The sequence below is a fragment of the Crotalus tigris genome, unplaced genomic scaffold (genome assembly GCF_016545835.1).
Source record: "Crotalus tigris isolate CLP2741 ecotype Arizona unplaced genomic scaffold, ASM1654583v1 scf7180000017801.1383879, whole genome shotgun sequence".
NCBI classification, from domain to species: Eukaryota; Metazoa; Chordata; class Lepidosauria; order Squamata; family Viperidae; genus Crotalus; species Crotalus tigris.
In genome coordinates this window covers 735,802-762,111 of record NW_024096646.1, presented here as the reverse complement: position 1 = coordinate 762,111, position 26,310 = coordinate 735,802, and the positions used below count along the sequence as shown (strand labels likewise).

Here is a 26,310-nt window from a genome sequence, read left to right as displayed (position 1 = left end):
TTTCATCAGTCTGATCTTTTTCTGCTCTGAGCTCTGCTCTGCACCGAAAGAAATATATATTTCCGTGTACACAAATATCTGCAGTAAGCAAGTCAAAGCCACAAGTCAAAAGGAATATTTTGCTCCTTGCCTTCTAAGGAGGAGGAGCTTGTTTTAACCACAGAGTCCATCAGCACCAAAAGACGTTTGTTTTTATCATTATCGCAGCCGTTTTGTTTAAAAAAGGAACATTAAGGACATACAGTAGTGATATTAGTGATTTTGTTCCATTCTTTCCTAAGAATTAATCACTGAAAAACTGCAATACAAAACACATTGTCTTTCAAATGCATTCTCCTCGTTTCTTAGTTTTCAGTTAAAGCACTTTCAATTTTGCTTCTCCTTAAATGGGGATTGTTCGCTTAATATTTTCCAGATGTCTTCAGCTATAACTCCCATGCTTCTTAAATACAATGGCCCAATAGGGTTTATGGCAACAGTCGTCCTGTCGTTCCATTTCTTTCTTCCTTTCCTCCCCCTCTTAATGTCATCTATATCATCTTTCATTGCTTTCCTATTCTTTTCTTTTCCTGGGTCTCTCTCTAAAAAAGGGAAACTAACATGTGCAAGAATGCCAGGGTGGAGGAAAATTCTGAGAGAAGTTGGGTGGGGTGGAAATTGTTATGTCCCACCAATAGAGTACATGGCAGGTGACAAGGATCTATTTGCACTTAAGGCCATAAAACAAGACTAGAGATAGAAAAGACTGAAATTCCCGACATATTGGTTCTAGGTGAGGATAGCCTGTGCTTGTGCATTAAACATGAGAAGGGAGCTGGCCATCTGAACTCCTCCGTCTGGGAGGGCTAGTGGTGGAAAGATCACCAAACGTCGCCGTTGCAGTGCTAGCGCTCCTTCTCTTTTCCATGCTCCCCTCCCGCTTTTCAGAGGATGAGGAGGGGATAGTCACTCCTGCTCCTCATCCAAGCGGAGAGCAGCTGCAGTCCTCGGTGGGAAGGAGGAGGGCCCAGACAGGCTGCCGGGCGACTGCGCAGTGGGGTGGAGACTGGCTTTGGCTGAGCCTCAAGCCCGTTTTTTTTGAAAGCGAAAGTGTCGTGGGCGCGCAGAGGCGTCTGAAAGGGGCTTGCGCGACTGCGTGGGAAGAGAGGCAAAAGGAGAGCTTGGAGGGGGTGGGAGGAGGCCGGCAGTCTCTATATCCGTCTCTCCGAGGGGAGGAAAGAAAGAAGTGTGGGGAGGGGGTGGGGGTGTTTTCCTTCAGCACTGTTGTTTAATATGAGGGTCCGGGGATCCTGGAAACTGGCGAGGTGATGTGTTTCGGGCGGGGGGCGGCGGCAGCGCTCCTGCTGCTGCCGCCGTCTTTGGAACCGCTGGAGAAGGAAGACAAGGAAGAGGCGGGGGCTGCGATCGAAGATATCTGCTGCCCGGCGGGCCCGGGCTCGGCGGCGACGGATGCCGCGGAGGGACGTGCGGCTGCCCGGTATAGCTGCTATTTTCTGGACGACGGCTGCCTTCGGGAAGACGGTGAGGACCGCCGATCGCGGAGGCTGAACCACAGAGCGGCGACGATCTGGAGAAGTCACGGCAGCCTTGAAATGTATTCCCCTTTCCCTCCCCGCCAGCGGCCATGTTAACCACCAGGAAACCGTCTGCCAGTGTCGCTGGTGCTAGTGCCGGTGGGGCCGCCTCGGCTGCTGCTTGCCCAGCCGGTAAGTAACAGCTAGCCGCAGCCGTCCTTTCTCCCCGGGATCCCTCGGTCCCCTCCCATTCCCCAGGCCAGGAGCGGCAGAGTCCGAAGGGGCGCGCGCGCGCGAGAGAGAGCGCGCGTGTCTGGGTGAAAGATAAATCGCCCCCCCCCCCGGTTGAAGCCCTTATTGCCAAAGCGTGCAGCCTTGAGCGGCCTCACTTTTAAACCCCATTTTAAATTCTCCCGGAGGGGCTCCTTGAGCTTCTAATGAATGGCAAGGTTTTCGGTGTGAGAACAGGCAAGTTTAGGTAAACGTGCCAGAGAGAAGCGCTTCTTGCACTGGTTTTGTTTAAAAATTGTTCTACCAGGAGGGGAGTCGTGGCTGGGGGAGCGGAGCCGAGTTCCTGCGCTCCTTCGTAAGAGGCAGCGGGCAGGCTAGATCGGATGAGGACTGCAAAACTCCATTTGCAGTCAGACTGGATTCGCCTCGGACTCCTAAATGCTGGTGTGTGTGTGTGTGTGTGTGTGTGTGTGTGTGTGTGTGTGTGTGTGTTAAGCATGGATAGGAGGTTTAGCTGGCTTAATGAGCGACGTATTCCGCTTTCATTGACACACTTGGTGTCCGTCCCCCCGCCTCGCTCCGATGCCTAGTTTAGGATCAACTCCCGCGGATCCCTCAGGCAATGTTGCGATGGCAGCCGGAGGAACAAGAGGAGGGGCGCTGGGGAAGGGACAACTTCGGCGCCCCCTTTCCATTTCCTCTGCCCCTTGTCTTCGATCCGGACCCTGCTCGGTCCCCCGTCATTTTCAGTGGGTTTCTTTTTGCCTCCCTCCGCAGGGAGCAGGGGAGGAGGAGGAGAAAGTAGCCACCCGTTCCAGTCTTCCCCGGGGATCGGGGCTGGAGGGACTTCCCGGACGGGCGCTGGGACCGGACTGCCGTCCCCGATCGCTTTGCCGCCGCTGAAGCCCAGCAGCGCAGCCCACACGGTGAGACTGGATCAAGGGAGGGGGGCTGGAGAAGCGTATGGCTTGAGGAGAAGTGGATCGCCTCTTAACCCCCTCCATTTCTGCTGCTCCGCCCTCCTCGGCTCAAAATCCTGTTCCGGCCCCTTAATTCCCCTTCCGTCCCTCTGCCTTTGCCACCCCACCCCAATTGCTCCTCCTCTCCCTGGTATTAATAGCAATAAATGTGCTTGGTACAGTTAGGCTGTCAGCCAGCCTGACTGAGTAGGATCTGTGAATGAGTGAGGGAAGGCCAAACAGGCTGGCTATGGAGGAGCCCTCTTAATTATCCCTGGCATGTCTCAACAGGTCCTGGTCTTGTTCCCGGTATGGTTTCAGCAGGTATTTGGGCTAAGGAGAAGGAAAGGCAACTTTTAGAGCCAATTAGGAATTTTCTCCCATGAAATTAATGTTCAAATTAAATGATGGAAGTGGATGAAATGCAATTATTGTAGTTCCGTGCTGCTGTATGAGGATGTAAATAAAGGATTCCCTGCCTTCCTCCTTGGAAAAATGGGGAGGGTCATTTGTAGGAACTGCTATTCATGCTTCTCAAATGAGAAATAGGTCTCTTGATTATTGATATTGGAAGGCTAATGCAATTTGGGCTCTGTGGAAATGAAACAAAACGATGCTACCAGTATGCCTGGACAACAGGTCCTTGTAACTAATGAAAACCCATAGTGTGTATGTGTGTATATCATGGGTCCTCTGGCTGTGTATGTATGTATGCATGTATGTATGATCTCACATAAGATTGAGAAAGATATATACCACCCATTTTTTTCTTTAATAATAAGCTTCTTAGCATTTCTGTTCAGTCTGTTGTGTGGTTAGTTCTTTCTTATTTTAAAAGAAATGACTTTAAAAAGCACTTCATTTTGTGATTAAGGGTGCTTTTTCCCCAAAGTGAAAAATTAAGTGTTACTGTTATCAGAGTAACTCAGAAGAATGGCCAGTTTCCAGGGGTACAAGTGGAAGGGCATTTAATGGGGAGCTGAGTGACCCTTACAATTTAACTTGATAACAGATATCCCTTGATATTATTTAAAGGGCTGTGGTTTCTCATTTCCATTCATTGCCATTCTACTACTAGAGACTGAGCTACCCAGGCATGATGTTCTATTTAGGGCATTGAAGAAAAATAGACTTGAATATATAGCTAGCTTGGTGAACATTATTTAACATTAGCTTTGAACTGAAAAAGAACATAATTTGCAGTTTATATGAAAGAATCCTATACATTCAAATAACATTTTCTTTTTGGGAATGTTTATAGATCCAACTGGACCTTATAGATCCTTATAGATCTAACTGGACAGAATTGGAAGACCGTTACAAATGCTTAATTGCCATTAAAATCATTACTCCTAAAATACCATAAAATTTTAGGAATCACATTTATTTACAAATGGCATTTCCCTTTATCTGAAAGGCTCCTTTTCCCCAATATGCATGGAAAACTGGTTGTTGCTGTGGGAAGAAGGCAGACAATCTGCCTCGTCAGGGATTCTCTTTTTATTAGCTTATATGCTTTGTATATCCTAAAAATCAATATGGCGTTAATCTAGTAAAACTTTCATGTATTAAGAGGTGGTTACAATAAAAGAGAAAAGCAATATGGATTCCTATATTTATCACTGCACTGATTTCAAATACTCCTGTGGTATTTGTTATCAGCTTTAGAATCTAATAATGTTACTACCAACATATTCAATAGGAGTTGTACTTATGTCATGAGGTAGCTAGAGTTAATTAAGAAATGCTGTCTCATTAGATGTGCTACCATGTATGCATAAGTAGATGTAAATGTATAAGTGTATAACAAGCAATGTGTTGTTGGACTGGAAATGGGGGAGACTTTGTTCAAAACCATCCTCGATTGGTTTAAAACACACCCTATGTGGTATTGCAGGGGAAAAAAAATAGAAGGCGAAAACCTATATATACTACCATAAGTTCCTGAACAAAAAACAGGATATCAATCTAACAAAAAATTTTAAAATGTACATGAACAAGTTAGATATCTATTGCATAAATCCAGTGAAAAGGTTAAAACCAGTGCATAGCTAGTTATACGCCAAATCAGGTAGATATGGATAATTTTAATTCAAAAAGAATAACATTTTAACGCGAATTTGCTCTTGATTTTCCCAAGTTTTCTTAATTGTCTCAGGATCCTATTATCGAAATTTTCTGTGAGAATCTTTCTCAGCTGTTCTTACCTCTTTTCAATATGTCTAGCTCATTTTACATAATAATCTGACCAAGTTGATATATAATCTTTGTCCTAGATATGCAAATTTGGAAAGATTGATATCACAAGGAAATATACTATGAAACACAGACTTCCCCTTATATAAAAGTAACTTAGTGAGTTTTGTCTCTTTAGTGGGGTAAGTGCTTCTTTGTTTCATAATATAAGACTCTTTGAGAGTTTAAAAACACAATGGAAAATTTCTCAGATGCTCAAGAGAGCATGTGTGTGGAAGTGTATGTACCATATAATAAGGGCTGGATTGTGTTTTCTATTTATGGCAGTTTGTGCTACTAAGCAGATGTATTGATGGCAGTTACAAATGTAGTGAACTCTGGCTACACAGCTTCTTTCCAGACCTTACCATCTCCATTACAGTGTAACTTCAACTTAACTTCACTGAGTAGTTCATCAAGTTTCAGACTCTTCTATTTCTTCATGGCATTCACTTCTAATTCAGCTCTTTTTCCCTACTTATCTTGATCCAATGGGCAGAATCCTATGTTTGGTCACTGATAGCTAGGAGTCAATTAAAATGATCATTAAAATTAAATCAAATCTTTATTAAGATCAAAACCAGTGGGGTGCATCATTATCTCTTTCTTCTCCACTGCTTTTGGTTCAATCACACAAAGACGACATTCTGCATCTATTTGTTTACATAGGTTGTCTGAAACTGAGTCTGATCACTGATCCATCTAGCCCAGACCTGTGGACATTGATTTGCTTCAGGATTTCAGTAGCTGCTCCAACACAAAATCCTTAGGTTGTCCTGCATTTAAAGTACTTGCTATACTCAAGTAATGATTTCCCCTATATTCTCTCTGCTACTTGTGAATACTACAGTACCTATTTTCCTTTTGGACAGTTTTATTGTTTTATGCTCATTGTTCTCAGTGATGTTTATGAAAAAAGTTATGTAAAGGCATTCTTTGTTGAATGCCTTTCCCTCAATCCTGAGGATTTTTTTTCTTTTATCTCTTCATCAATGTACTAAATTGAAAAACACTTAAGCCACTTCGGAAAAAATTACACACATGGACTTACTCTAATATCACACCATAAGGCCCAACTGCTGAAAAAGACAGCTATGTAATGGTGATTAACATAGAATATCTGACCTATTGCTTTGGTGTGAGGACATTTTGTGCTACTCTCATCGGTTGAGGCAGATGTTTAAGTTGAAGGTGGGGCATGGAATAGAGATAAGCTGCCAAATCCACAATCAACAAACTCTACATAGCTCTCAGTAACAAAACTGCAACAGATCCAGATTATAAAAGAAAATATGATAGGCCAGTGGTGGCGAACCTATGGCACGCATGCCAGAGGCGGCACTCAGAGCCCTCTCTGTGGGCACACGCACCATCCCTGGAGATGGCAACCATCCCTCTTCAACCAGCCACCCGCTAACTTGCCAAGGTCCCATATGGCTGGATCCATTCCAGCACCCATGCGCTCGCTGGCCTCTGTGTGCAGGGGCTGATGGCGTCAGGCAGCAACCGCCCTGGCCCCTGCTCATCTTGCCCTGTGACAATGGCACCCCCACCCTGCCTCGTCTTGCCTCGTCTCACCCCGCAGGATGAGCCTCCTGCCCACCGCCCCACCTGCCAGAGACCCCCTGGATCTCCCCCAACCCTGCCCAGCCCCCACAGGCATCCCTTCCCACAAGCAACATTGAGGTGATCATGCCCACCTTGGCCACACCCACCCAATCTGCCATGCCCACCACAGCCACGTCTATCTAGTGAGCCATGCCCACCTGGCACCTGGCGATAAATAAGTGGGTTTTGGGTTGCAGTTTGGGCACTTGGTCTCTAAAAGGTTCGCCATCACTGTGGTAGGCCTTATATAAGAAAATCTGTTTGGTATAAGGCAGTGGTGGCGAACCTATGGCATGGGTGCCAGAGGTGGCACTCGGAGCCCTCTCTGTGTGGGTACACATGCCGTTGCCTCAGCCTTGCCTCTGCCCGCGACCCCCTCCTCACCAGCAGCCTCCCTGGAGGACAGTCGCCCCGAACAGCATAGCCAAGGACATGGCAGCCAGGCAGCGTAGACAAGACTCTGCCCTCATGCCCCAACGCACACAGTTGATGCTGCAGGGCGTGGGCAGAGGGCATGGCCGCCATGGTGCTGCTGGGCTGCCTGGGCGATCTGTGGCAGGCCCTGGAGGTGGTGAGTGGCCCTGCGGACAGGCAGGGTGGGGCGGGGTAGGGGCAGGGCAGGGTGTGGAGCAGAGGTGGGGCCAGTTTTGGGGCACTTGGTCTCTAAAAGGTTCACCATCACTAGTATAAGGCATCAATCTAGAAACCAGGAGACTGTGAGTTCTAGTCCTGCTTTAGGTATAAACCAGGTGGGTAACTTTGGGCCAATCATTTTTTTCTCAGCTGTAGGAAGCAGGAAGTGGTTCTGAAATTTTGCCAAGAAAATTGGCAAAGGGAGGGGGAAGAAAATTGGCAAAGGGAGGGGGAAGAGATAGGGAGGGAGGGAGGGAGGGAGGGAGAGAGAGAGAGAGAGAGAGAGAGAGAGAGAGAGAGAGAGAGACTTTGTGTAAGCTAGAGTCCCAAGATTCAAGAAGTAAGTTATTATTTCAATAATAATAATAACATCCATAACTACCAGTACCTCTGATCATTGTACTATATGGCTGATGGGAGTTTGGTACCCAAGACTATAATGAAGTGTTTCGTAAGTCCCATATTAATGCTTGGTCACTTGTAGCTTTAAGTCATAGATTCCCTTGTTGCTATTTATCATGACCTGAATGTAAAAAGAAAAAAATCCTGTTTTACAAACTATAGAGAATGGATTTTTACATCAGCCCAAGCCAATGCAATCACAATAAGACTTAACATTATTATGTCTAAGTACATAACCAGTGCTTTTTTTCTAAAAAAAAAAAAAAAAGATGCCAGAACTCACACATGTCATACAACCTGTCTTGCCTACCCTACAAGGTTCCATACAAAAAAGGTTCCAGAACTCCATTCTGGGCATTCTATGAGAAAAAAAGCCCTGTACATAACAGTCTCATCATCTTTAAATCATTTACAATATGCTTGTGCTGAATAAGAAGTTTTTGTCGTTGCCTGATCATGTTTTAATTTTATTTAAAACATGATTCAAAACAACAAAGATTAATTTATTTTAAAATATATGCAGGTAACAACCGTTTTCCTATCAAGAAATATTTATGAAATAGAATATATAAATTTCCTGTTACTATAATAACATAAATACAACAGATTGCAATTAAATCACACTTCTATGCAACCTAAAAACACAATCTAAAACTTCTGGATTTAGATTATTTACATTTATTATAATATCCTTGAGGTGTTATGCCCTCTTGGAAACACAGAACAGATTTTAATCCTGGATAGCAATTGTAATAATCTTTCTTTTTCTATAAATGCGAAGATGTAAGCAGTGCTGTTTAGGATTAAAGCTGCAATCCCATGTTCATTTATTCAGACTATCCATTGTTCAATGTGGGATTTATTTCCAAGTGAATATGCACATAATTAAGCTATAACAATTGCCTAGAAATTTTTAGAGGCAGAGTGTAGTGGAAATCAGCCACATAATATTTTTCCATGGAAAACAATGTGAATGTTTTTCATTTGACTAGCAGTTACATTCATAATCTGAGAACGGAGAAAACTATGAAACTAGCAGTTAGAAGGTATAAAGTGGAAGTACACAAGAATATCAAAGATAATAAATTGTCCTAATATTATTATCATTTGGTTGAATGGATTATATACTAAATAGAATTTTGACACCATTTTATTCCTATTTAGTTTTCCTCTTTGCATCAACAATATTCTTTTCAGGGATTCTCCATTCTTTTCCTTCCCATTTTTTCCTACCCCATTCAATATTTTGTGACACTGTTTCCAGTAGGCCTTAGTGGGTTGTATCTAGTTACCCATCTCTGAAGGGAGAACAAGACATGATGATAAATCATTTATTTATTTATTGAAAATAATTTACTACCCTAACCTAATTTACTAGCCTAACCACTGAAGTTATTTTATTCCTCTCTGTCCCATAGGGTTTTTTTCCTGTTGCATAAAAAAGTTAACTTGATTACCTGCTCCTCATTTAGTCTGTAGAGACTGAACATGGATAAATACTTTAGACTTGACCTGGAACCAACCAGTGGATTCCAGGGGTTCTGACAAATTGTTTGACGGGGCACCCCGGTTCCCCAAGTGCTGAAAGCTTTGGTTCCAAGTTAGGTAGGCAAATAGGGCAAGGCTGGTAAATGTCCTCCCTTCCCCTCAGCGCTCCCAGAATGGTATAGCCTACTATCTATTATGGTATTTTTTCATTGTCTTCTTTCTTTCCCTTCCTCCCCCTCCTTCACTACTCTTTCTGCTTTTCCTGAACTGTTCTATTGCTCTATATGCCTCCAATATTCCCAGGATCTTCTTTCCCTCCCCTCACCTAGTCACCTTTTCCCGATCTTCCCAGCATCTTTCTTTTCATCCCTCTATTGCTGCCAGTGTCCCAGCACAGCCTATCCTGTTGGGCTGCCTGCCACTCTACTTCCCAACATTTTCTTTCTCATTTTCCATTGCTAATATCCCAGTCCGATACATCCCTCTGCCCCCACTCTCAGTCTTCCCAGTGCTGTCCCTTCCCTCATTTCTTCCTTCCAAAGCCACCCATGTCATAGGCATTTTCCTTGCTCCTCATGCAGTTCCAATATGGTCTGTACATGGAAACATGCACTTTCAATTCTTGATCAAACCACCCCAAAACAGCTGTTCTGGCATGGACCCCTTCATGCAAAAAAGTTTTGCTTACTCTTGTAGACAACAGAAATGTGTTTAGTATTTTTCTTTGTATAATATAAAATTCAGTTATATTAATTTTGTTGCTCATGTTACAGTTTATTGCCCTATTATAATAAATTCTATTTTTAATTTTATTTTAAAAGGAATGATTAATTTTTAAAATCCAATTATTACTGATTAGTTTTTTTTTTTAAAAAAAACTCCTTTATATATGGTAAAAAGTCTAACTATGACTAAGAAAACTATGAAAAGAAAAAGAACCTTGCATTGTTTAAATACAAGCACCACCTTCTACCATTGTTTATTTTACCCTTGTTAACTGAATAAATCATAGCTTCCTGAGTGCATACAAATCACTGAACCGTATACAGGTAGTCTTTGACTTACCTCAGTTCACTTAGTGACAGTTTGAAATCACAATGGCACTGAAAAAAGTGACTTATGACCAATTTTCACACTTACGACTATTGAGCATCCCCATGTTCACATGATTTACGTTCAGATGCTTGACAACTGACTCATGTTGCAGTGTCTCAGGGTCATGTGATCAGCTTTTGCAGCCTTCTGACAAGAAAAATCTGGGGAAACCAGATTCACTTAACTTGTTACTAATTTAACAACTGCAGTGATTCACTTAACAAATGTGGCAAAAAAAAGTCATAAAATGATTTAAAACTCACTTAGCAACTTAAATTTTGGCTCAGTGATGGTTGTAAGTTGAGACTACCTGTACTATGCTTTACAAATCACAGTGATTGGTTCGCTTATGCCAGGGGTTCCCAACTGGGGGTGCTTGCACCCCTTGGGGATGCAAGAAAATATTCCAGGGGGTGCGAAAACTTGGGTTTTCAAAATTATAGTGTATATGCATAATTCGTTGCCATTATTTTGAACTTTTGTAAGGGATATGCGAGAATATATCAGAAGCGTTCTAGGGGAGTGAGGTATAGAAAAGGTTGGGATCTGCTGGCCTCTGCTAACCCACAGTCACTTGAAACTGTTACAAAGTATATCAAGCCACAGCTGAGTTTACATATTATGCTAAGCCACAATTTGTTTCAATCTTAACACATTGAGTAAATGCACATAATTCTGAGTCATAGCTAATGGTTTACTATATTCAAGATAAAAAGGCAAAAGGACACTAAATATGGGATACACAATATGTGAATTAAGTTACTTAACATCACTTAGTGCACATTCATTTAAACCACTTACCAGTGGTGATATTTATTACAGATCTTGTTGAATCCAAACTTGGATGTATGGCGAAAAGGCTGGTAGAAAGGACTTACTTGCCTTCTCCCTCCCATGCCCTTCCCTTCCATCCCTGAAAATGGTACATAGGGTTTGGGGAACCGTGATGAATCAGAAAAGGAGTAGAGTGATGTAGGAGATTCTCCAGAATTGACCCAAGGATAACTTTTGATGGTGCATCACGCTGGACTGGCTATTGGAAGGGGGGGGGGACAAGGAAGTTCACCTTCATTGCCTTACTGCAACTGCCTAAATTTGCATCCAATCCATATTAATCATCATCATCATTTATATTGTGTGTTTCCTCCCAGGTGGCACACATGGTGCCCCTATTGTTATCACAATAGCTCTATAAGGTTGGTTAGGATAAGAACTATTAACTGCCCCAAGGCCACTCAATGAGCTTCATGGCTGAGTGGGAATTTAAACCTGAATTTCTTTAGCCTTAATCTAATGTGTTTATGTGATGTTATTCATTCTAGGAAGCAACACAATTTTATTGGATTAATATTTTTCTGATAGTTTTCTTTATGGCCCATTGTGCACATTCAAGAAAGGACAACATATTTGATCCAAGTAACAGTCATATTTTGGTCATTCTGAAATCAGTGAGTACATTTGTCATTCCAGTGGGACCAACATGTGATATACAGTGGGGCAAAAAAGTATTTAGTCAGCCACCATTGTGCAAGTTTTCCCACTTAAAAAGATGAGAGAGGCCTGTAATTGTCATCATAGGTAGACCTCAACTATGAGAGACAAAATGAGAAAACAAATCCAGACAATCACATTGTCTGATTTGGAAAGAATTTATTTGCAAATTATGGTGAAAAATAAGTATTTGGTCACCTACAAACAAGTAAGATTTCTGGCTCTCACAGACCTGTAACTTCTTCTTTAAGAGGCTCCTCTGTCCTCCACTCATAACCTGTATTAATGGCACCCGTTTGAACTTGTTATCAGTATAAAAGACACCTGTCCATAACCTCAAACAGTCACACTCCAAACTCCACTATGGTGAAGACCAAAGAGCTGTGGAAGGACACCAGAAACAAAATTGTAGACCTGCACCAGGCTGGGAAGACTGAATCTGCAATAGGCAAGCAGCTTGGTGTGAAGAAATCAACTGTGGGAGCAATAATTAGAAAATGGAAGACATACAAGACCACTGATAATCTCCCTCGATCTGGGGCTCCACGCAAGATCTCACCCCGTGGGGTCAACATGATCACAAGAACAGTGAGCAAAAATCCCAGAACCACACGGGTGGACCTAGTGAATGACCTGCAGAGAGCTGGGACCAACGTAACAAAGGCAACCATCAGTAACACACTACGCTGCCAGGGACTCAGATCCTGCAGTGCCAGACGTGTCCCCCTGCTTAAGCCAGTACATGTCCGGGCCCGTCTGAAGTTTGCTAGAGAGCATTTGGATGATCCAGAAGAGGATTGGGAGAATGTCCTATGGTCAGATGAAACCAAAGTAGAACTGTTTGGTAGAAACACAACTCGTGTTTGGAGGAGAGAGAATACTAAGTTGCATCCAAAGAACACCATACCTACTGTGAAGCATGGGGGTGGCAACATCATGCTTTGGGGCTGTTTCTCTGCAAAGGGACCAGGACGACTGATCCGTGTACAGGAAAGAATGAATGGGGCCATGTATCGTGAGATTTTGAGTGCAAACCTCCTTCCATCAGCAAGGGCATTGAAGATGAAACGTGGCTGGGTCTTTCAGCATGACAATGATCCCAAACACACCGCCCGGGCAATGAAGGAGTGGCTTCGTAAGAAGCATTTCAAGGTCCTGGAGTGGCCTAGCCATTCTCCAGATCTCAACCTCATAGAAAACCTTTGGAGGGAGTTGAAAGTCCGTGTTGCCCAGCGACAGCCCCAGAACATCACTGCTCTAGAGGAGATCTGCATGGAGGAATGGGCCAACATACCAGCAACAAGTGTGTGCCAACCTTGTGAAGACTTACAGAAAACATTTGACCTCTGTCATTGCCAACAAAGGATATATAACAAAGTATTGAGATGAACTTTTGATATTGACCAAATATTTATTTTCCACCATAATTTGCAAATAAATTCTTTCCAAATCAGACGATGTGATTGTCTGGATTTGTTTTCTCATTGTGTCTCTCATAGTGAGGTCTACCTATGATGATAATTACAGGCCTCTCTCATCTTTTTAAGTGGGAGAACTTGCACAATTGGTGGCTGACTAAATACTTTTTTTGCCCCACTGTAGTCTAGATGAACCAGCACCTTTCAACATAAATACATTTGAAGAGAAAATTATTGCCTAAATTTGACAGAATGAACTTGTTGGTTCTTCTATATAATTGGTTGTAATTTCTAGATCATTGTGACATTTGGATAGAGATGGGTGATTTGCATTTTTTGCATGTAACTGGCTAACAGATGGGTCTGTGCAATGCTTTTGAGTTGAATGGAAAAAGAAGCTTCCAAGTTGCACATGTAACTCAGTAAAGCACCTGGACTTTTCCCTGTGCTTATGAGGCTACTCTTTGCAGCTACAATGAAATCCCAGGAAAAGACTGAGTTTTCCATAGGTGCTATGCACACTTGGAACCATCTTTTCTCCTTCTAACGTAAAGCATTCATAGCCTAAGTAATAAAATATTTGTGATGAATAAGTCTGAATTGCACACATTCGTTTTAGTGTTATTTGGAAAGAGCATCAACAGCAAATTAGCAATACAAATGACAGGAACCTGTCTACATTTTCCATGCTTTGCACTTAGATTTATCAGAAAATAGACTCTTCTGATCAGAGTACAACATACAAAGAAATTACAATTAATTATACTACTTTTTTTAAAAGAGGAGGGGGAGTATGAAACAAAAAATCAATGTTGAATACACCCACCTGCACCATCTTGGGCATACTGGACTATAATTCAGATCATCTCCATCCAAGATTGTGTTAGCTACACATAAATGAAGGTTGTAGTCAAACACATCTAGTTACCACTGGGCTTTGAGAAGACTTGAATGCTCTTATTTAAATGATCAGTAAAGCATTTCAGACAGGACAAAGAAAAACAGAAGAAATAAAATATTTTTTTGTTCTTATTTTTGAGCATTATTTCCATGAGTCAGACAAAGAAATCGCTGCTCACAGATACATAGATACATAAACTGCAGTGAAACATGTTTCATTCATAATCTTATAGACACTGCTACATGAAAGCGGCATAGCTGCAAGTTCAGGTAGTCCTCGACTTAAACAACAGTTCATTTAGTGACCATTCAAAGTTACAACGGCAGTGAAAAAAGTGACTTATGATCATTTTTCACACTGAAGACCATTACAGCATCCCCATAGTCATGGGATCAAAATTCAATGCTTGGCAATTGATTCATAGTTATGACAATTGTAGTGTGCTGGGATCATGTGATCAACTTTTGTGACCTTCTGACAAGCAAAGTCAATGGGGAAGCCAGGTTCATTTAACAATTGTGTTACTAACAACTGCAACACTTCATTTCACAACTATGGCAAGAAAAGTTGTAAAATGGGGCAAAATTCATTTAAGAAATGTCTCGCTTAGCAACATAAATGTTGGGCTCAGTTGTGGTTGTAAGTCAAGGACTACCTGTAGCTACTTTGAACAATCTTGGAAAGAGAGAGAGAAATAAATGCTGTAGAGGTCTTTTCAAGAATTTTACTATTGTTTTTCTCCAGATTATTCTGTAATTACAAAGGCATGAGCCAATTATCTAATAAGGGATTCTTTGCCATGCAATTTTTTAAAATAGATTGCTGCACACAGTCATTTGGCGGTTGGGAGCAAGAGGGAAAAAAAATAAACAAAAATTAAACTGGGCAGTTGTTCTACACCAGCAATACAAGCTTAATTTATTATCGTATCTGAATGAATCTCTTTTAATAACTCTGCATTTATGGTCATACAAAAATGATAGTATGAAGTAATATGGATTTGTTATGTCATCTTATGATTTCTGATGATAGCGTGCATTTTCATTGGAAAACCTCATGTAGTAATGTCATCTATACTTTGGATGCTTACTTAAGTAGGTTGCAAGCAGTTAGACATTTCAATGTACTACTATAAATAGTTTTCTTTTGAAAATTAAATTTGGAGGAAAACACTATAAAAGTCCGGTGGAAATACATGGATTGATTTCCTATCTTAGTAGTCAATGCAGAGTCATGGTGAACTGTCATACAGCAGCCCTTAGCTCAACTAAAAACAAATTGTAAAAGTAATTTAACTTTTCCTGGCAAACTGTAGGGGGAAGAGAATGAAAGAGAGGACAGGGCACTAAGAACAGATATAAAAGGGAGTGAAAGTAAGAAAACAGGAATTGGATTGACCTGTTTTAGGTACTGACCTCATCTGATTCTTACTGTTGAACGATATACCTTATCCCTGTGGATATCTGCAAAATGCTGCAAGCATTGTAAATATGAGCCTGTTGCCACGTGCCCATATTGTGATCATGTGACCATGGTGGTGGTGCAACAGTCATAACTTTGAGGTCAGCTCGTACGTAATTTATTCCTAAGCAGGTCAATTTGCAAAAGTTGAGCTGTGCACCTGCGCCAGTTCGCCACTCACGCAAGTTGAGCTGCTTGCACGTGCGTGCACACTGGCCAGCCATTCACACAGTCTACTTCCATATAGACCACGGTCCGGTAGTGAATCATGGCCCAGGGGTTGAGGATGCCTACACTAGACAAACAATTAAGCAGAACACAATACTCTACAAAGGACTTACTTACCAAGAAGAAAACCACATGCCCACCAACACTGGCAGGGCAAGCTATTGTATCTAAACAGGAAGTAAACTGCATGCTTACTTGTATTGATAATGTTACCTGGTTGAATTAATAAAAGGTGAGAATATAAGTTTATTTCTAAATTATTGTTCAAAGTAGGCATTTAAATACAAAGTTGAGTAAGAGTGGGAAATTTTGGGCCTTCAAGACATTGTTAGACTACAATTCCCCTCATCACTGAGCACTGGGACTTTTATTCTGGAAACATCTGGGGGGGGGGGCAAGTTACTTATCCATGCTTTAAAATAATCAGTAAACCATCAAACTAGACTAGAGTTTTAGAAGATTCTTAGAAAACGGCCATGGCTCCTTATGCCCTCTCCCAGGGACAGTGGTGCTCTGTGTAGTGTATTTCCATTGCAACTTCATCACGGATGTATGCTACACCATGTTCACAATTTTACTTTAGTTTTACTTTAGCTTCATAACATGGTTTCTCTGGTTTATCCCCAAAACTCTTTTTCTATCTTGTTGCTTTTCCTCTCCCTTATTGATAATGTACCTCTTAAAAATCTGGGTTCTTCTCTCTGTACCCCTTTGCCAGTTGATCATCTTTCCTTTTAATTATGCTGCTTCATATGCCTTGCTCGTGGAGGAAAGGTGGTTGTTAGTTTGGCTCTGAACATTGGGAAAGATACTAGAGGCATCATAACACAGTGAGCTGATGCTGCATCTTATAGTTTAACCAGTTCAGTTTCAGCACTTTTTGCATAATGGAATAGTTTCAGTAGGGTTCCTATGAAAGCTTACATATATAGGCCCAGACTTGTGCATTAATGCACACTAATCAAACAAATCAGCAGAGAGTGACCCTGCTCACTCTTCATGTTCTATATTTACTGAGGCATCTATGGTAGATGATTAAAGAGGTAGATATCTCTCCAACAGGTATTCTATGTATTAAGAATATGGAGCCTATGCCCTTTCAGATTTCAGATATGCTGATATTCATCCCCAGCCAGCATGGTTACTCCTGAACAGCCACCTCTGGAAAGCTACAGATTTCTCATTTTCATTCCTGCTAAGCATCAACAAATTTTACTTAAGAGATTGCTTAGTTTCCAGACTTTCTCTTGGCTGTGTCATTTATACCCCACTGTATTTCTTACTCTACAAAAATTTTTTATCACCATGGGACAAGTATGTGAGCCAGGCTCTGGTTTAAGATTACATCAGGGCAGGAGATGGCAAGAATAAATTGGGAAAGATAAATTATTAATCTTTTGCAACACTGTTGCGAAGGAAGAAATTATATGTGCAAATGAGAGAAAAAAGAAAAGCACATTATATTACTATATATATGTTCCTAAGTGATACTTAGGAATCCTATTTCTGAGCTGGCAATATGTCTTCCATGACTGTTATAAGGCAGTGCTCGATTGAAGTAAACAGTAATTTTATGATCTTAATAACAGCTAATGTCACTGGACTGGCAATAAAATCAATATATTTTGTTAACAGATCTAGGTCAGGGCTTTTCAACCAGTGGTATGGGTACCACCTGTGGTACATTGGCACCTGGCAGGTGGTACGCGACCATTTTAGAAAATTGGTAGCAGGGGAGGGGAATGAGCTGAACTGGTGGCAGCACTGCACAAGCCTGAGCAAGATATGGCTGGAGCTGCAGGGCTGTCGGGTTAGCGGAAGCGCCAAGATCAGTGCCACTTTCCAGCTGATCGGCGCTTCTTTGGGGCTGTCAGGGCTCAGTGGAAACACCAGGATCAGCGCCAGGCTCCAGCTGGAGCTTGGCGCTGATCCTGGTGCTTCTGCTGAGCCCAGAAGACGCACCGATCAACTGGAATGTTGCAGCATCTCCAGGGTCTTGTGATTTGCATTTCGATGCTTGGCAACTGATTCATATTTATGATGGTCACAGTGACCCAGGGTCATGTGAAATGACCAAAACCTGCTGTAACCACGCAGCAGATGGGGGGAATAAAAACCAAACACTCCCACACACCACGCCCGCTGCCAATCCTCAACAGAAATGCTCACAACAATGAAAACCTCGGACAGGAGGAAGAGCGGCACCAGGTGGGCAGGCAGGTGTCTTGCTCAGCTATGGCTTGGGGAGCACTTTTTCAGTGCCATTGTAACTTTGAACAGTCACTAAGTGAACTGTTGTAAGTCGAGGACTACCTGTACTTTATCACTTTCTTCTTTTGGGGGGGGTCATCAAGTTTTTGACACCTTGCTAGGCGACTGGTACTCGGATGTTGCCATATCCTAAAAGTGGTACAATGGGTGAAAAGGTTGAAAAGCCCTGATCTAGGTTATATAATAAAAGAATAGTGAGAACTTACTAAAGGTTAATCAGTGCAAATAAATTATATAATGTTTACATTATACATGTTTACATTAAACATGTAAACTGTTTTATAGCCAATGCTCTCACAATGATGAACTTCATTTTAAGAATACACTTGAATATTTAGCTTAGAAGAATTGTGTACTGGTTAATTTGAAAATAATTGCAGTGATTGCTGTGTGTTTACTATGATCCAGCCCTTTCTTGGTCTGGCATGATAAGTAGGGATTCAACAGTGACTTAGAGCCAGATGAATTAGTTTCCTAGCAGGCCATAAACTCACTAGTCTGTAGTCTTTCATTAGTGCAAGTAGTTGCTGTGCTACACAATCCTTGTGGTCACATGCAACTGTGAAAATTTAGGAGCAAATTGAAAACGAAGTGATGCTGCCATGTATAAGATCACTTTTATATTTAAGATTGGTAAACATTGTTTTCCTAGACTGTTTATGCATTTTTATTAAATAAAGAGAAGATACTGATTACAGCCCCACAAAGTTTTTTGTCCTGCAAGTTTTGGTTGAGAATGGAATGGGAAGCATATTGTTTTCTCAGTCTTTGACCTACTTAGAGAGAGAATTCTTCTCTATCCACAATTGCAGTAATAAATGTTGACAAACATTTAATCAGCATTTTTAAAAAATCTTTCTAACTGAGAGTTGTTAATCCTTGGTAAATACAGAAATTATTCCAGACAGTATTGGAAATCATAATAAAATATACCTTTAGGGAAATTTAGTTTATTGAAATTAATCTGCTTCCTTAATGGGTAGCAGACTGATATGCTGCATTTTTCACTACTTCCATCCCCTGATTGTTTCAAACACCATATATAGTGAAATAATAGAAAAAAAATGTATCTTGGAATTTAAATTTTGGCAGTGGTTTTGTTCTCTGAGCATGTTTCAATATAGTTTCTGAATGTTTTGTTACCAAACTAGGTAACATCATCAGCAGGATTTTCTTGTCCTATTCTCCTCAGCTTATAAATATCTTGTGTGCCAGTGTGGTCAGTTGGTTGTGCATTGGTTGTTCATTTGGAGCTATATTTAAATTCTATATTTGAATTTAAATTCAAAATACACAGCCAACCACAACACAAAAACAAGTTCTGCCATACAGCAAAGGAATATCCGAAATGGCTGCCAGAATACTGCAACCCCTAGGAATAACGATAGCTCACAAACCCACATTTACAATCAGAAAAGAGCTATCTAAAGTCAAAGACAAGATACAGAAGGAAGACAACAGCAAAATCAATTACAACAATTGTAACCAATTCTATGTGGGACAAACAGGAAGGCAGTTGAAAACAAGGGTTCATGAACATCAACTAAATGGCATGACCAAAATCCCTGATATCAAACCAAGGTGATAATAAACTACACCACAGGTCGGCAACCTGCAGCTCCGGAGCTGCATGTGGCTCTTTGAGCCTTCCCCTGCAGTTCCCAGCCTCCTCTGCCATTTGCAGAGAGAGACAGAGACAGAGAGAGGCATTTGCACTTCCCTTCTCTCTCTCTCCCTCTCCCTCTCTCTCTCTCTCTCTCTTTCCCTTTCCTCTCCCCCCTTTCTCTCTCTCTCTCTCTCTCTCTCTCTCTCTCTCTCTCTCTGTATGTGTGTCTGTGTGTGTGTATAAAAAAAAGAGAGTGGCCTCACCATGTTCTCCGACGAGCTGACAAGCTTATTGGGTGGGGCTCCTGCCTTGGCTGCATCTCAGCAGGAAGGGCAGGAGAGAGCCAGCCTGTTGAAGAACAGCTTGAGGCCAGCTTGCTAGATGAGCTGAAGATCGGAGAGAAGGAGGGAGAGGGGGGAGAGAGAAAGAGAGAGAGGGAGAGGAGAGAGAGAGGGAGAGAGAGAGAGAAAGAGGAGAGAGGGAGAGAGAAAGGGGAGAGAGGAAAGAGGGGAGAGCGGGGAGAGGAAAGGGGGAGAAAGAGGGACAGAAAAAAAGAGAAAAAGGGAGAAAGAAAAAGAGGGAGAAAGGGAGAGGAAAGGGAGAAAAAGAGGGAGCGAAAAAAGAGGGAGAGAGAAAAAGAAAAAGGGAGAGAGAGGGAGAGAGAAAGGGGGGAGAGGAAAGAGGAGAGAAGAGAGAGAGGGAGAGGAAAGAGAGTGAGAATTCATGCACAGCAGCCTCTGTTTCTTTTTAATTAAACTCTTCAATCAAGTTCCCCCCCCCCACATATGCAAAAGGCTCCCAGTGTTTTCTTTTCTCTGGGAAACTGTCAAGTGGCTCTTTGAGTGTTTAAGGTTGCAGACCCCTGAACTACACCAATTTGATTGGGAAGGAACATAAATCATTGAGCATGCCAGCACCCACCACATACATGAATTTATTGAGGCCTGCTATTCTATCAAAGGAGTAATTAACAAGCATATTGATCTAGATCCAGCTTATGAATATGTAAGAAACGAGACCATTCGAACTACCAATCGGCAAGAGAACCAATTAGCTGCTCAGGATTTAAATATATCTCCAGACAAACAACAAATTGCATGACCAACTGACCAGACTGGCACACAAGACATTTATAAGCTAAGGAGAATAGGACAAGGAATGCTGCTGGTGATGTTACCTAGTTTGGTAACAAAACTATATTGAAACAAGCTTGGAGAGTAAACCGCTGCCAAAACCATATATAGTGACATTGAACTTTGCCTATGAATGAGAGCTGCACCAGCCAAGCCTTCACTTCCTGCAGCTTCTAGTAGAACTGATGTTCTTACTAGCAGGTGAAACATTCATAACAGAAATTCCAAAAACAGCAGTTAGTATCTCTTAATATTTGTAATAATAGAGCAGGGGTGTCAAACTCAATTTCATTGAGGGACACATCAGCATTGTGGTTGCCCTCAGGGGCCGGGTGGGTGTGGCCAGGGTGGATGCGGCCTACTGGGTGGGCGTGGATGAAGTGGGTGTGGCCTACTAGGTGGGCGTGGCCAGCTCTACATCGTTCGCGACAAGGGTGCCTATGGGGGCCTGGGCAGGAGTGGGACAGATCTGAGGGACTCTGGCCGAAGGGGGTGGGACCAGGGCAAGTGCCAAGGCATGGTCCACTGGAGGAGCCTCACTGTTCCTCTCAGGCCATGCGGGGGGGCTGAATGGTGGTGCGGGCAGCAGAGGTCAAATGCCCAGCCTGGCCCTTGAGCACCGCGGCACCAAGCCCAGCCCCACTTACTCAAGGCTGCTGCTCAAGGTTCTCCTGGTTCCTCGCTGTTTCCAGACGGCCTTTTGGAGCTAAGACTGAATGCATTTCAGCATAGATGGCCACCACAAAATTGTACTTTGGCTCCCAGCCAGCCAGGGCCAAGGCAGAGGGGGCCATTCCCTCACTGTTTCCAGGATGGCTTCGTGGGCCACATCAAACCACTTCATGGGCCGCATCCAGCCCCCAGGCCTTGTGTTTGACATGTCTGTAATAGAGGTACAGTTTGGCATAGAAGAGAGTCCTGGTATAAGGGGATTACAGGTAATTTATAAACTCAGCTGTATATAATGCACAAGATATACCTATGTTAGTCATCAGCCAAGGCTCATAGGGATGGTGGGATATTCATCACATAATATGTGATTCTATGTTTCATATGGCAGTCTGAGCACATTGGAAGCTAGTTCCCATTTTGTCCTTATAAAATAATGTCAGCATAACATTATCTTTTTAATTTCTAAGATTTCAGGTGTTATGCTGCTTTTGGAAAACTTTAGTGGGAAGAAATAGGGAATTATTTGAAAAAATTACAAACTTATATTATTTACTGGATGCTATATATATGGATGCTATAATATGATTGTAATAGCAATGCAAGGGTACCACCTTGATTTTTTTTAACGTATTATAGGGGAAGGCATTATAAGCCATCTGATTTTTATAGATTAGGATTTTCGTCTTAAGAATTATTCTGCAAATTCCCAGTCAGCTTGACAAAATAAAGTTGTGGTTCTGGGAGAGTTAAATTGAGGAAAATCAGATTAATAGTTCAGAAATGGCAAGAAATATTGAATTGTGGCAAAAATGGACATCTATAATATAAAGAAGTAGATGTTTTAAAAAAGAAAGGTTAAGGAATTAGAATACTGTTATTTTTTTTATCCATGTAATTTTTATTCTATTCAAGAAAAGTTAAAATACACAACTCCAAAAGAGAGAAAATAAAAAAAATTAAAAAACTAAAAACAAAACAGATAAGACATTAAACAAAAAAGATGCATTATAAAAAAAACACAAACACATCCTCCCTAGTTGAATACTGATAAGTATATTGCAACAATAGGAGTTTCCCACCCCTGCTAAACAGGCCCCCCAAATTTTTAAACTTCTATTTGCAAATTATTAACCTGTCATCTATCTACCATATTAATGAAAAATAGTTAACAGATAGAGCAACAAAAAAAGGCAAGAGTAAAATTTCAAAACCTCTGTTAACAAACTATTACTATGTTCAACTCATAGAAAATTTACCACTGCTTCTTATCTATCCCAAATCAACCCAACAATTAACACTAATTTGTCCTGGCTAAAGTATCAGTTTTGTTTCTTAATATCTTCTCTTAACAATTGTTTGGTTAAAAAAATAAATCGGTTCTCAAAGTTTATAGGCCTGAATTTTGGGAAGGCATGTGCAATCCACTCAGTTCTAAGTCTGTAAAATCCATATCTTTTCAGTCTTCTCCGAATCTACCATTTTCAGATCAAATCCTTTTGTGAATCTGCTTCATCTACAGTTACTTGCAACTGATATTTTTTTCAACCATTATTAAATTGTCAAACTTTTTAAAGAAATTTTCAATTTGAATTTGTATGTTACCAATCTTTTTTCAAATTCCAGCCAGCTTTCCTTGTCTGTAATCTGATATGTTGTTGCTCTCATGGAAATTAGCAGAGAAAGATAAGAGGAGTCTTCAGAGACAGAGAACATAAAAAATTGAAGTAATATTACTCAGAGTGAAAATATAAATAGAAAAACAGGGAGGATATTTTTGGAAATTTTGAGCCAAGACTTAAAAAAAAAATCTCAAAACTTTTTGCAAGTTAATAAAATGCAAAATTCCTGTAGTGAAAGTCCAATATAAATATAAATCAGGTCCAAGCATCTTCATTACCCATAAACACCATGTGATTTCCTTATGGAGACGAGTCATTCAGTGTAACCAAATAAATCAAAGGATAAAGATAACAATAAAAAACCACAAATAAAATCCAGCAGGTGGTTAAAATAAATCAGCATGCAACCAGTTAACTTTTAACGATAAAAAGCAGAATCAAACAAAAACTTCAAAAAGTATACTTAACCCAGATTTGCTTACGAGAATGATTTGCTGAAGAAAAGATGGATAAGTGACTGGTGACTTTATGGCTGCATCCACAGGAACTACAGTTTCAAGATTCCTCTTCCTGGGGGGGGGGTCCACTGCCATCCAAAAATCATCTTGGGTCATTCCTAAGTCTTCCCATTCATATCCAGGGAACAATGCTGCCAAAGATGCAGCTTTGGCAGCAAAATCAAGAGATTGTCAGCAATAGAGAAAAATTTCCTTACCATTCAGCAGCCACTTGGGGGAGGAGTATGCCAGAATGCTGTTATTTCTGATGTAAACTAACCTGATTTGAAACTTCTGAACTAAAATGTGCACAGTGATTTTTCTAATTTCTTGTTTCAGTGAATGTTATGATGCAGTTTTCATACTTAAAACAGCACCAAAATGCACTAAAACGCAAATTTAAGTATGAAATTTCTTTTAGCTGAAAGGTGGTTATAAATACAGAATGCATTTTGTGAACAAGTGTTTTAAACTGTCTTATCATCTATCTCTATCTGGATTAATTAATGGACAAATAGATTTATGAATTAGCATATTCAGTAATGACTTGAAAAGAAAATTGAGTTCACTATTCATTGTTAAAACTATATTTTTATTTAATAGTTCTGTAGAATTCATAATTAGAGTTATTTTGGATTATTTTTACTGAAGCAAAAAATGTTAATGTTAAATTTTCCAATGAATTACTAATAATGTGATATTACATAGCCAAGTATGAGAAAAGGACCATGGGAGACCAAGCCAGTGCATAAGATATTTGAAATATACTGGATTGCATCTAGATTTATAATTTATTAATATGAAAAAGATTGGGAACTATTTGAAATTCCTAAGAAAATTTCAGTATAAAGTGATGCAGACAATTCTTCCAAAAGTAATACCCATTACTGTTTTGGAATGTTCTGTGACCCTAGACATGCTTTTGAGTGGTCACACAGAGTTGTCTTCCTCTAGCAGAAGAATTCCACTGGTGATCTGGATCATTAATGGTCTCAATGTACAGTTTAGGAAAGAGAAGGATATGTAAGTCATATAAATCCTGAACTCATTTAATCTTATTTTTTCATAGAATTTGGGAAACTATTATCAGCCTGCAGTTTTTTAACTAGAAAATCATGCTTTGTATTTTAGGTTGGTGGAAATAAGCACACCATGAATGAGCATCTACATGTTACCAGTCATGGGCAGGTCCAACAGCTCTTTGAAGATAATAGCAACAAAAGGACAGTTCTATCCACACAACCAAATGGGCTTGCAACAGTAGCAAAATCAGGGCTGCCAGTGGTACAAGATAGACAGCTCGAGAGCTGTCATAGGCGTCAGGGGAGCTCCAACTCCGTGAAATCTACTGAAGGACCAGGAAAGACAAAAGCTACTCTCATGACTCCTGAGCAAGCAACGAAGCAATACGTGCACAAGCTAACAGCCTTTGAGCATCATGAGATCTTCAGTTACCCTGAAATATATTTCTTGGGTCCAAATGCAAAGAAAAGGCAAGGTGTCATTAGTGGTCCAAACAACTGTGGATATGATGATGACCAGGGATCTTATGTGCAAATACCCCATGATCATATAGCATACAGATATGAAGTTCTTAAAGTTATAGGAAAAGGAAGTTTTGGACAAGTGGTAAAGGCATATGATCACAAGATGAATCAACATATTGCTCTGAAGATGGTGAGAAATGAGAAGCGTTTTCACCGCCAAGCTGCAGAAGAGATTAAAATTCTGGAGCACCTTAAAAAACAGGACAAAGATAATAACATGAATGTTATACACATGCTGGAGAACTTCACATTCCGCAACCATATATGTATGACATTTGAGTTGCTGAGCATGAACCTTTATGAGCTCATTAAGAAAAATAAATTTCAGGGCTTTAGCCTGCTTTTGGTTCGTAAATTTGCCCACTCCATTTTGCAGTGCTTGGATGCTTTGCACAAAAACAGAATAATTCACTGTGACCTTAAACCAGAAAACATTCTGTTAAAACAACAGGGTAGGAGTGGTATTAAAGTGATTGATTTTGGCTCTAGCTGTTACGAGCACCAGCGCGTCTATACATATATCCAGTCGCGTTTTTACCGTGCTCCTGAAGTCATCCTTGGTGCTCGATATGGGATGCCAATAGACATGTGGAGCCTGGGCTGCATTCTTGCTGAACTCTTAACAGGATACCCTCTCTTACCAGGAGAAGATGAAGGAGATCAGCTGGCTTGTATGATAGAACTCTTGGGCATGCCTTCCCAGAAACTACTGGATTCATCAAAAAGAGCAAAAAATTTTGTGAGCTCCAAGGGTTACCCCCGATATTGTTCCATTACTACCTTGTCAGATGGTTCTGTTGTGCTTAACGGTGGCCGCTCCAGGCGGGGCAAATTGCGTGGTCCCCCAGAGAGCAGAGAATGGGGGAATGCATTGAAAGGATGTGATGATCCGCTCTTCCTTGACTTCTTGAAACAATGTTTAGAGTGGGATCCAATGCTGCGTATGACACCCAGTCAGGCTTTACGGCATCCCTGGCTCAGGAGACGTTTGCCAAAGCCGCCAACTGGGGAGAAGCCATCAGCAAAGAGAATAACAGAAAGCACTGGTGCTATCACATCCATTTCCAAGTTACCTCCAACTTCAAACTCAGCTTCAAAACTGAGGACTAATTTGGCACAGATGACGGATGCCAATGGGAATATTCAGCAGAGAACAGTGTTGCCAAAGCTTGTGAGCTGAGGTTTGAATAATACAATGCTGATTTGAAGAAAGAAAGATAGTGCACAGTTATGTGACTGAGCCTTATTCACATGAAGAAGTTCATATTTCTATTTTTATTTGATAAATACCTTTAAACATT

At 41.1% G+C, this 26,310-nt stretch overlaps 1 protein-coding gene across 2 annotated transcripts; it reads left to right on the top strand.

Annotated features, from left to right (window-relative positions):
• Nucleotides 1–1,166: 1,166 nt before the first annotated feature.
• On the top strand, nucleotides 1,167–26,310 carry DYRK2 (dual specificity tyrosine phosphorylation regulated kinase 2). Of its 2 annotated transcripts, XM_039342692.1 has the most exons (3): nucleotides 1,167–1,706; nucleotides 2,523–2,671; nucleotides 24,594–26,310. In XM_039342692.1, exons 1-3 carry the CDS (start codon nucleotides 1,625–1,627, stop codon nucleotides 26,187–26,189), a joined length of 1,827 nt encoding a protein of 608 aa, XP_039198626.1. In that variant the 5' UTR covers nucleotides 1,167–1,624; the 3' UTR covers nucleotides 26,190–26,310. The 2 variants fall into 2 exon arrangements, with proteins under 2 accessions (XP_039198626.1, XP_039198627.1); XM_039342693.1 differs by lacking the exon at nucleotides 2,523–2,671.

Excerpts from the sequence above, each read along its gene's own strand:
- DYRK2 (XM_039342692.1), top strand. The coding sequence starts at position 1,625 with ATGTTAACCACCAGGAAACCGTCTGCCAGTGTCGCTGGTGCTAGTGCC. Across the intron at positions 1,707-2,522 it reads GGCTGCTGCTTGCCCAGCCG|GGAGCAGGGGAGGAGGAGGA; the intron begins GTAAGTAACAGC and ends CTCCCTCCGCAG. Across the intron at positions 2,672-24,593 it reads CCAGCAGCGCAGCCCACACG|GTTGGTGGAAATAAGCACAC; the intron begins GTGAGACTGGAT and ends TTTGTATTTTAG.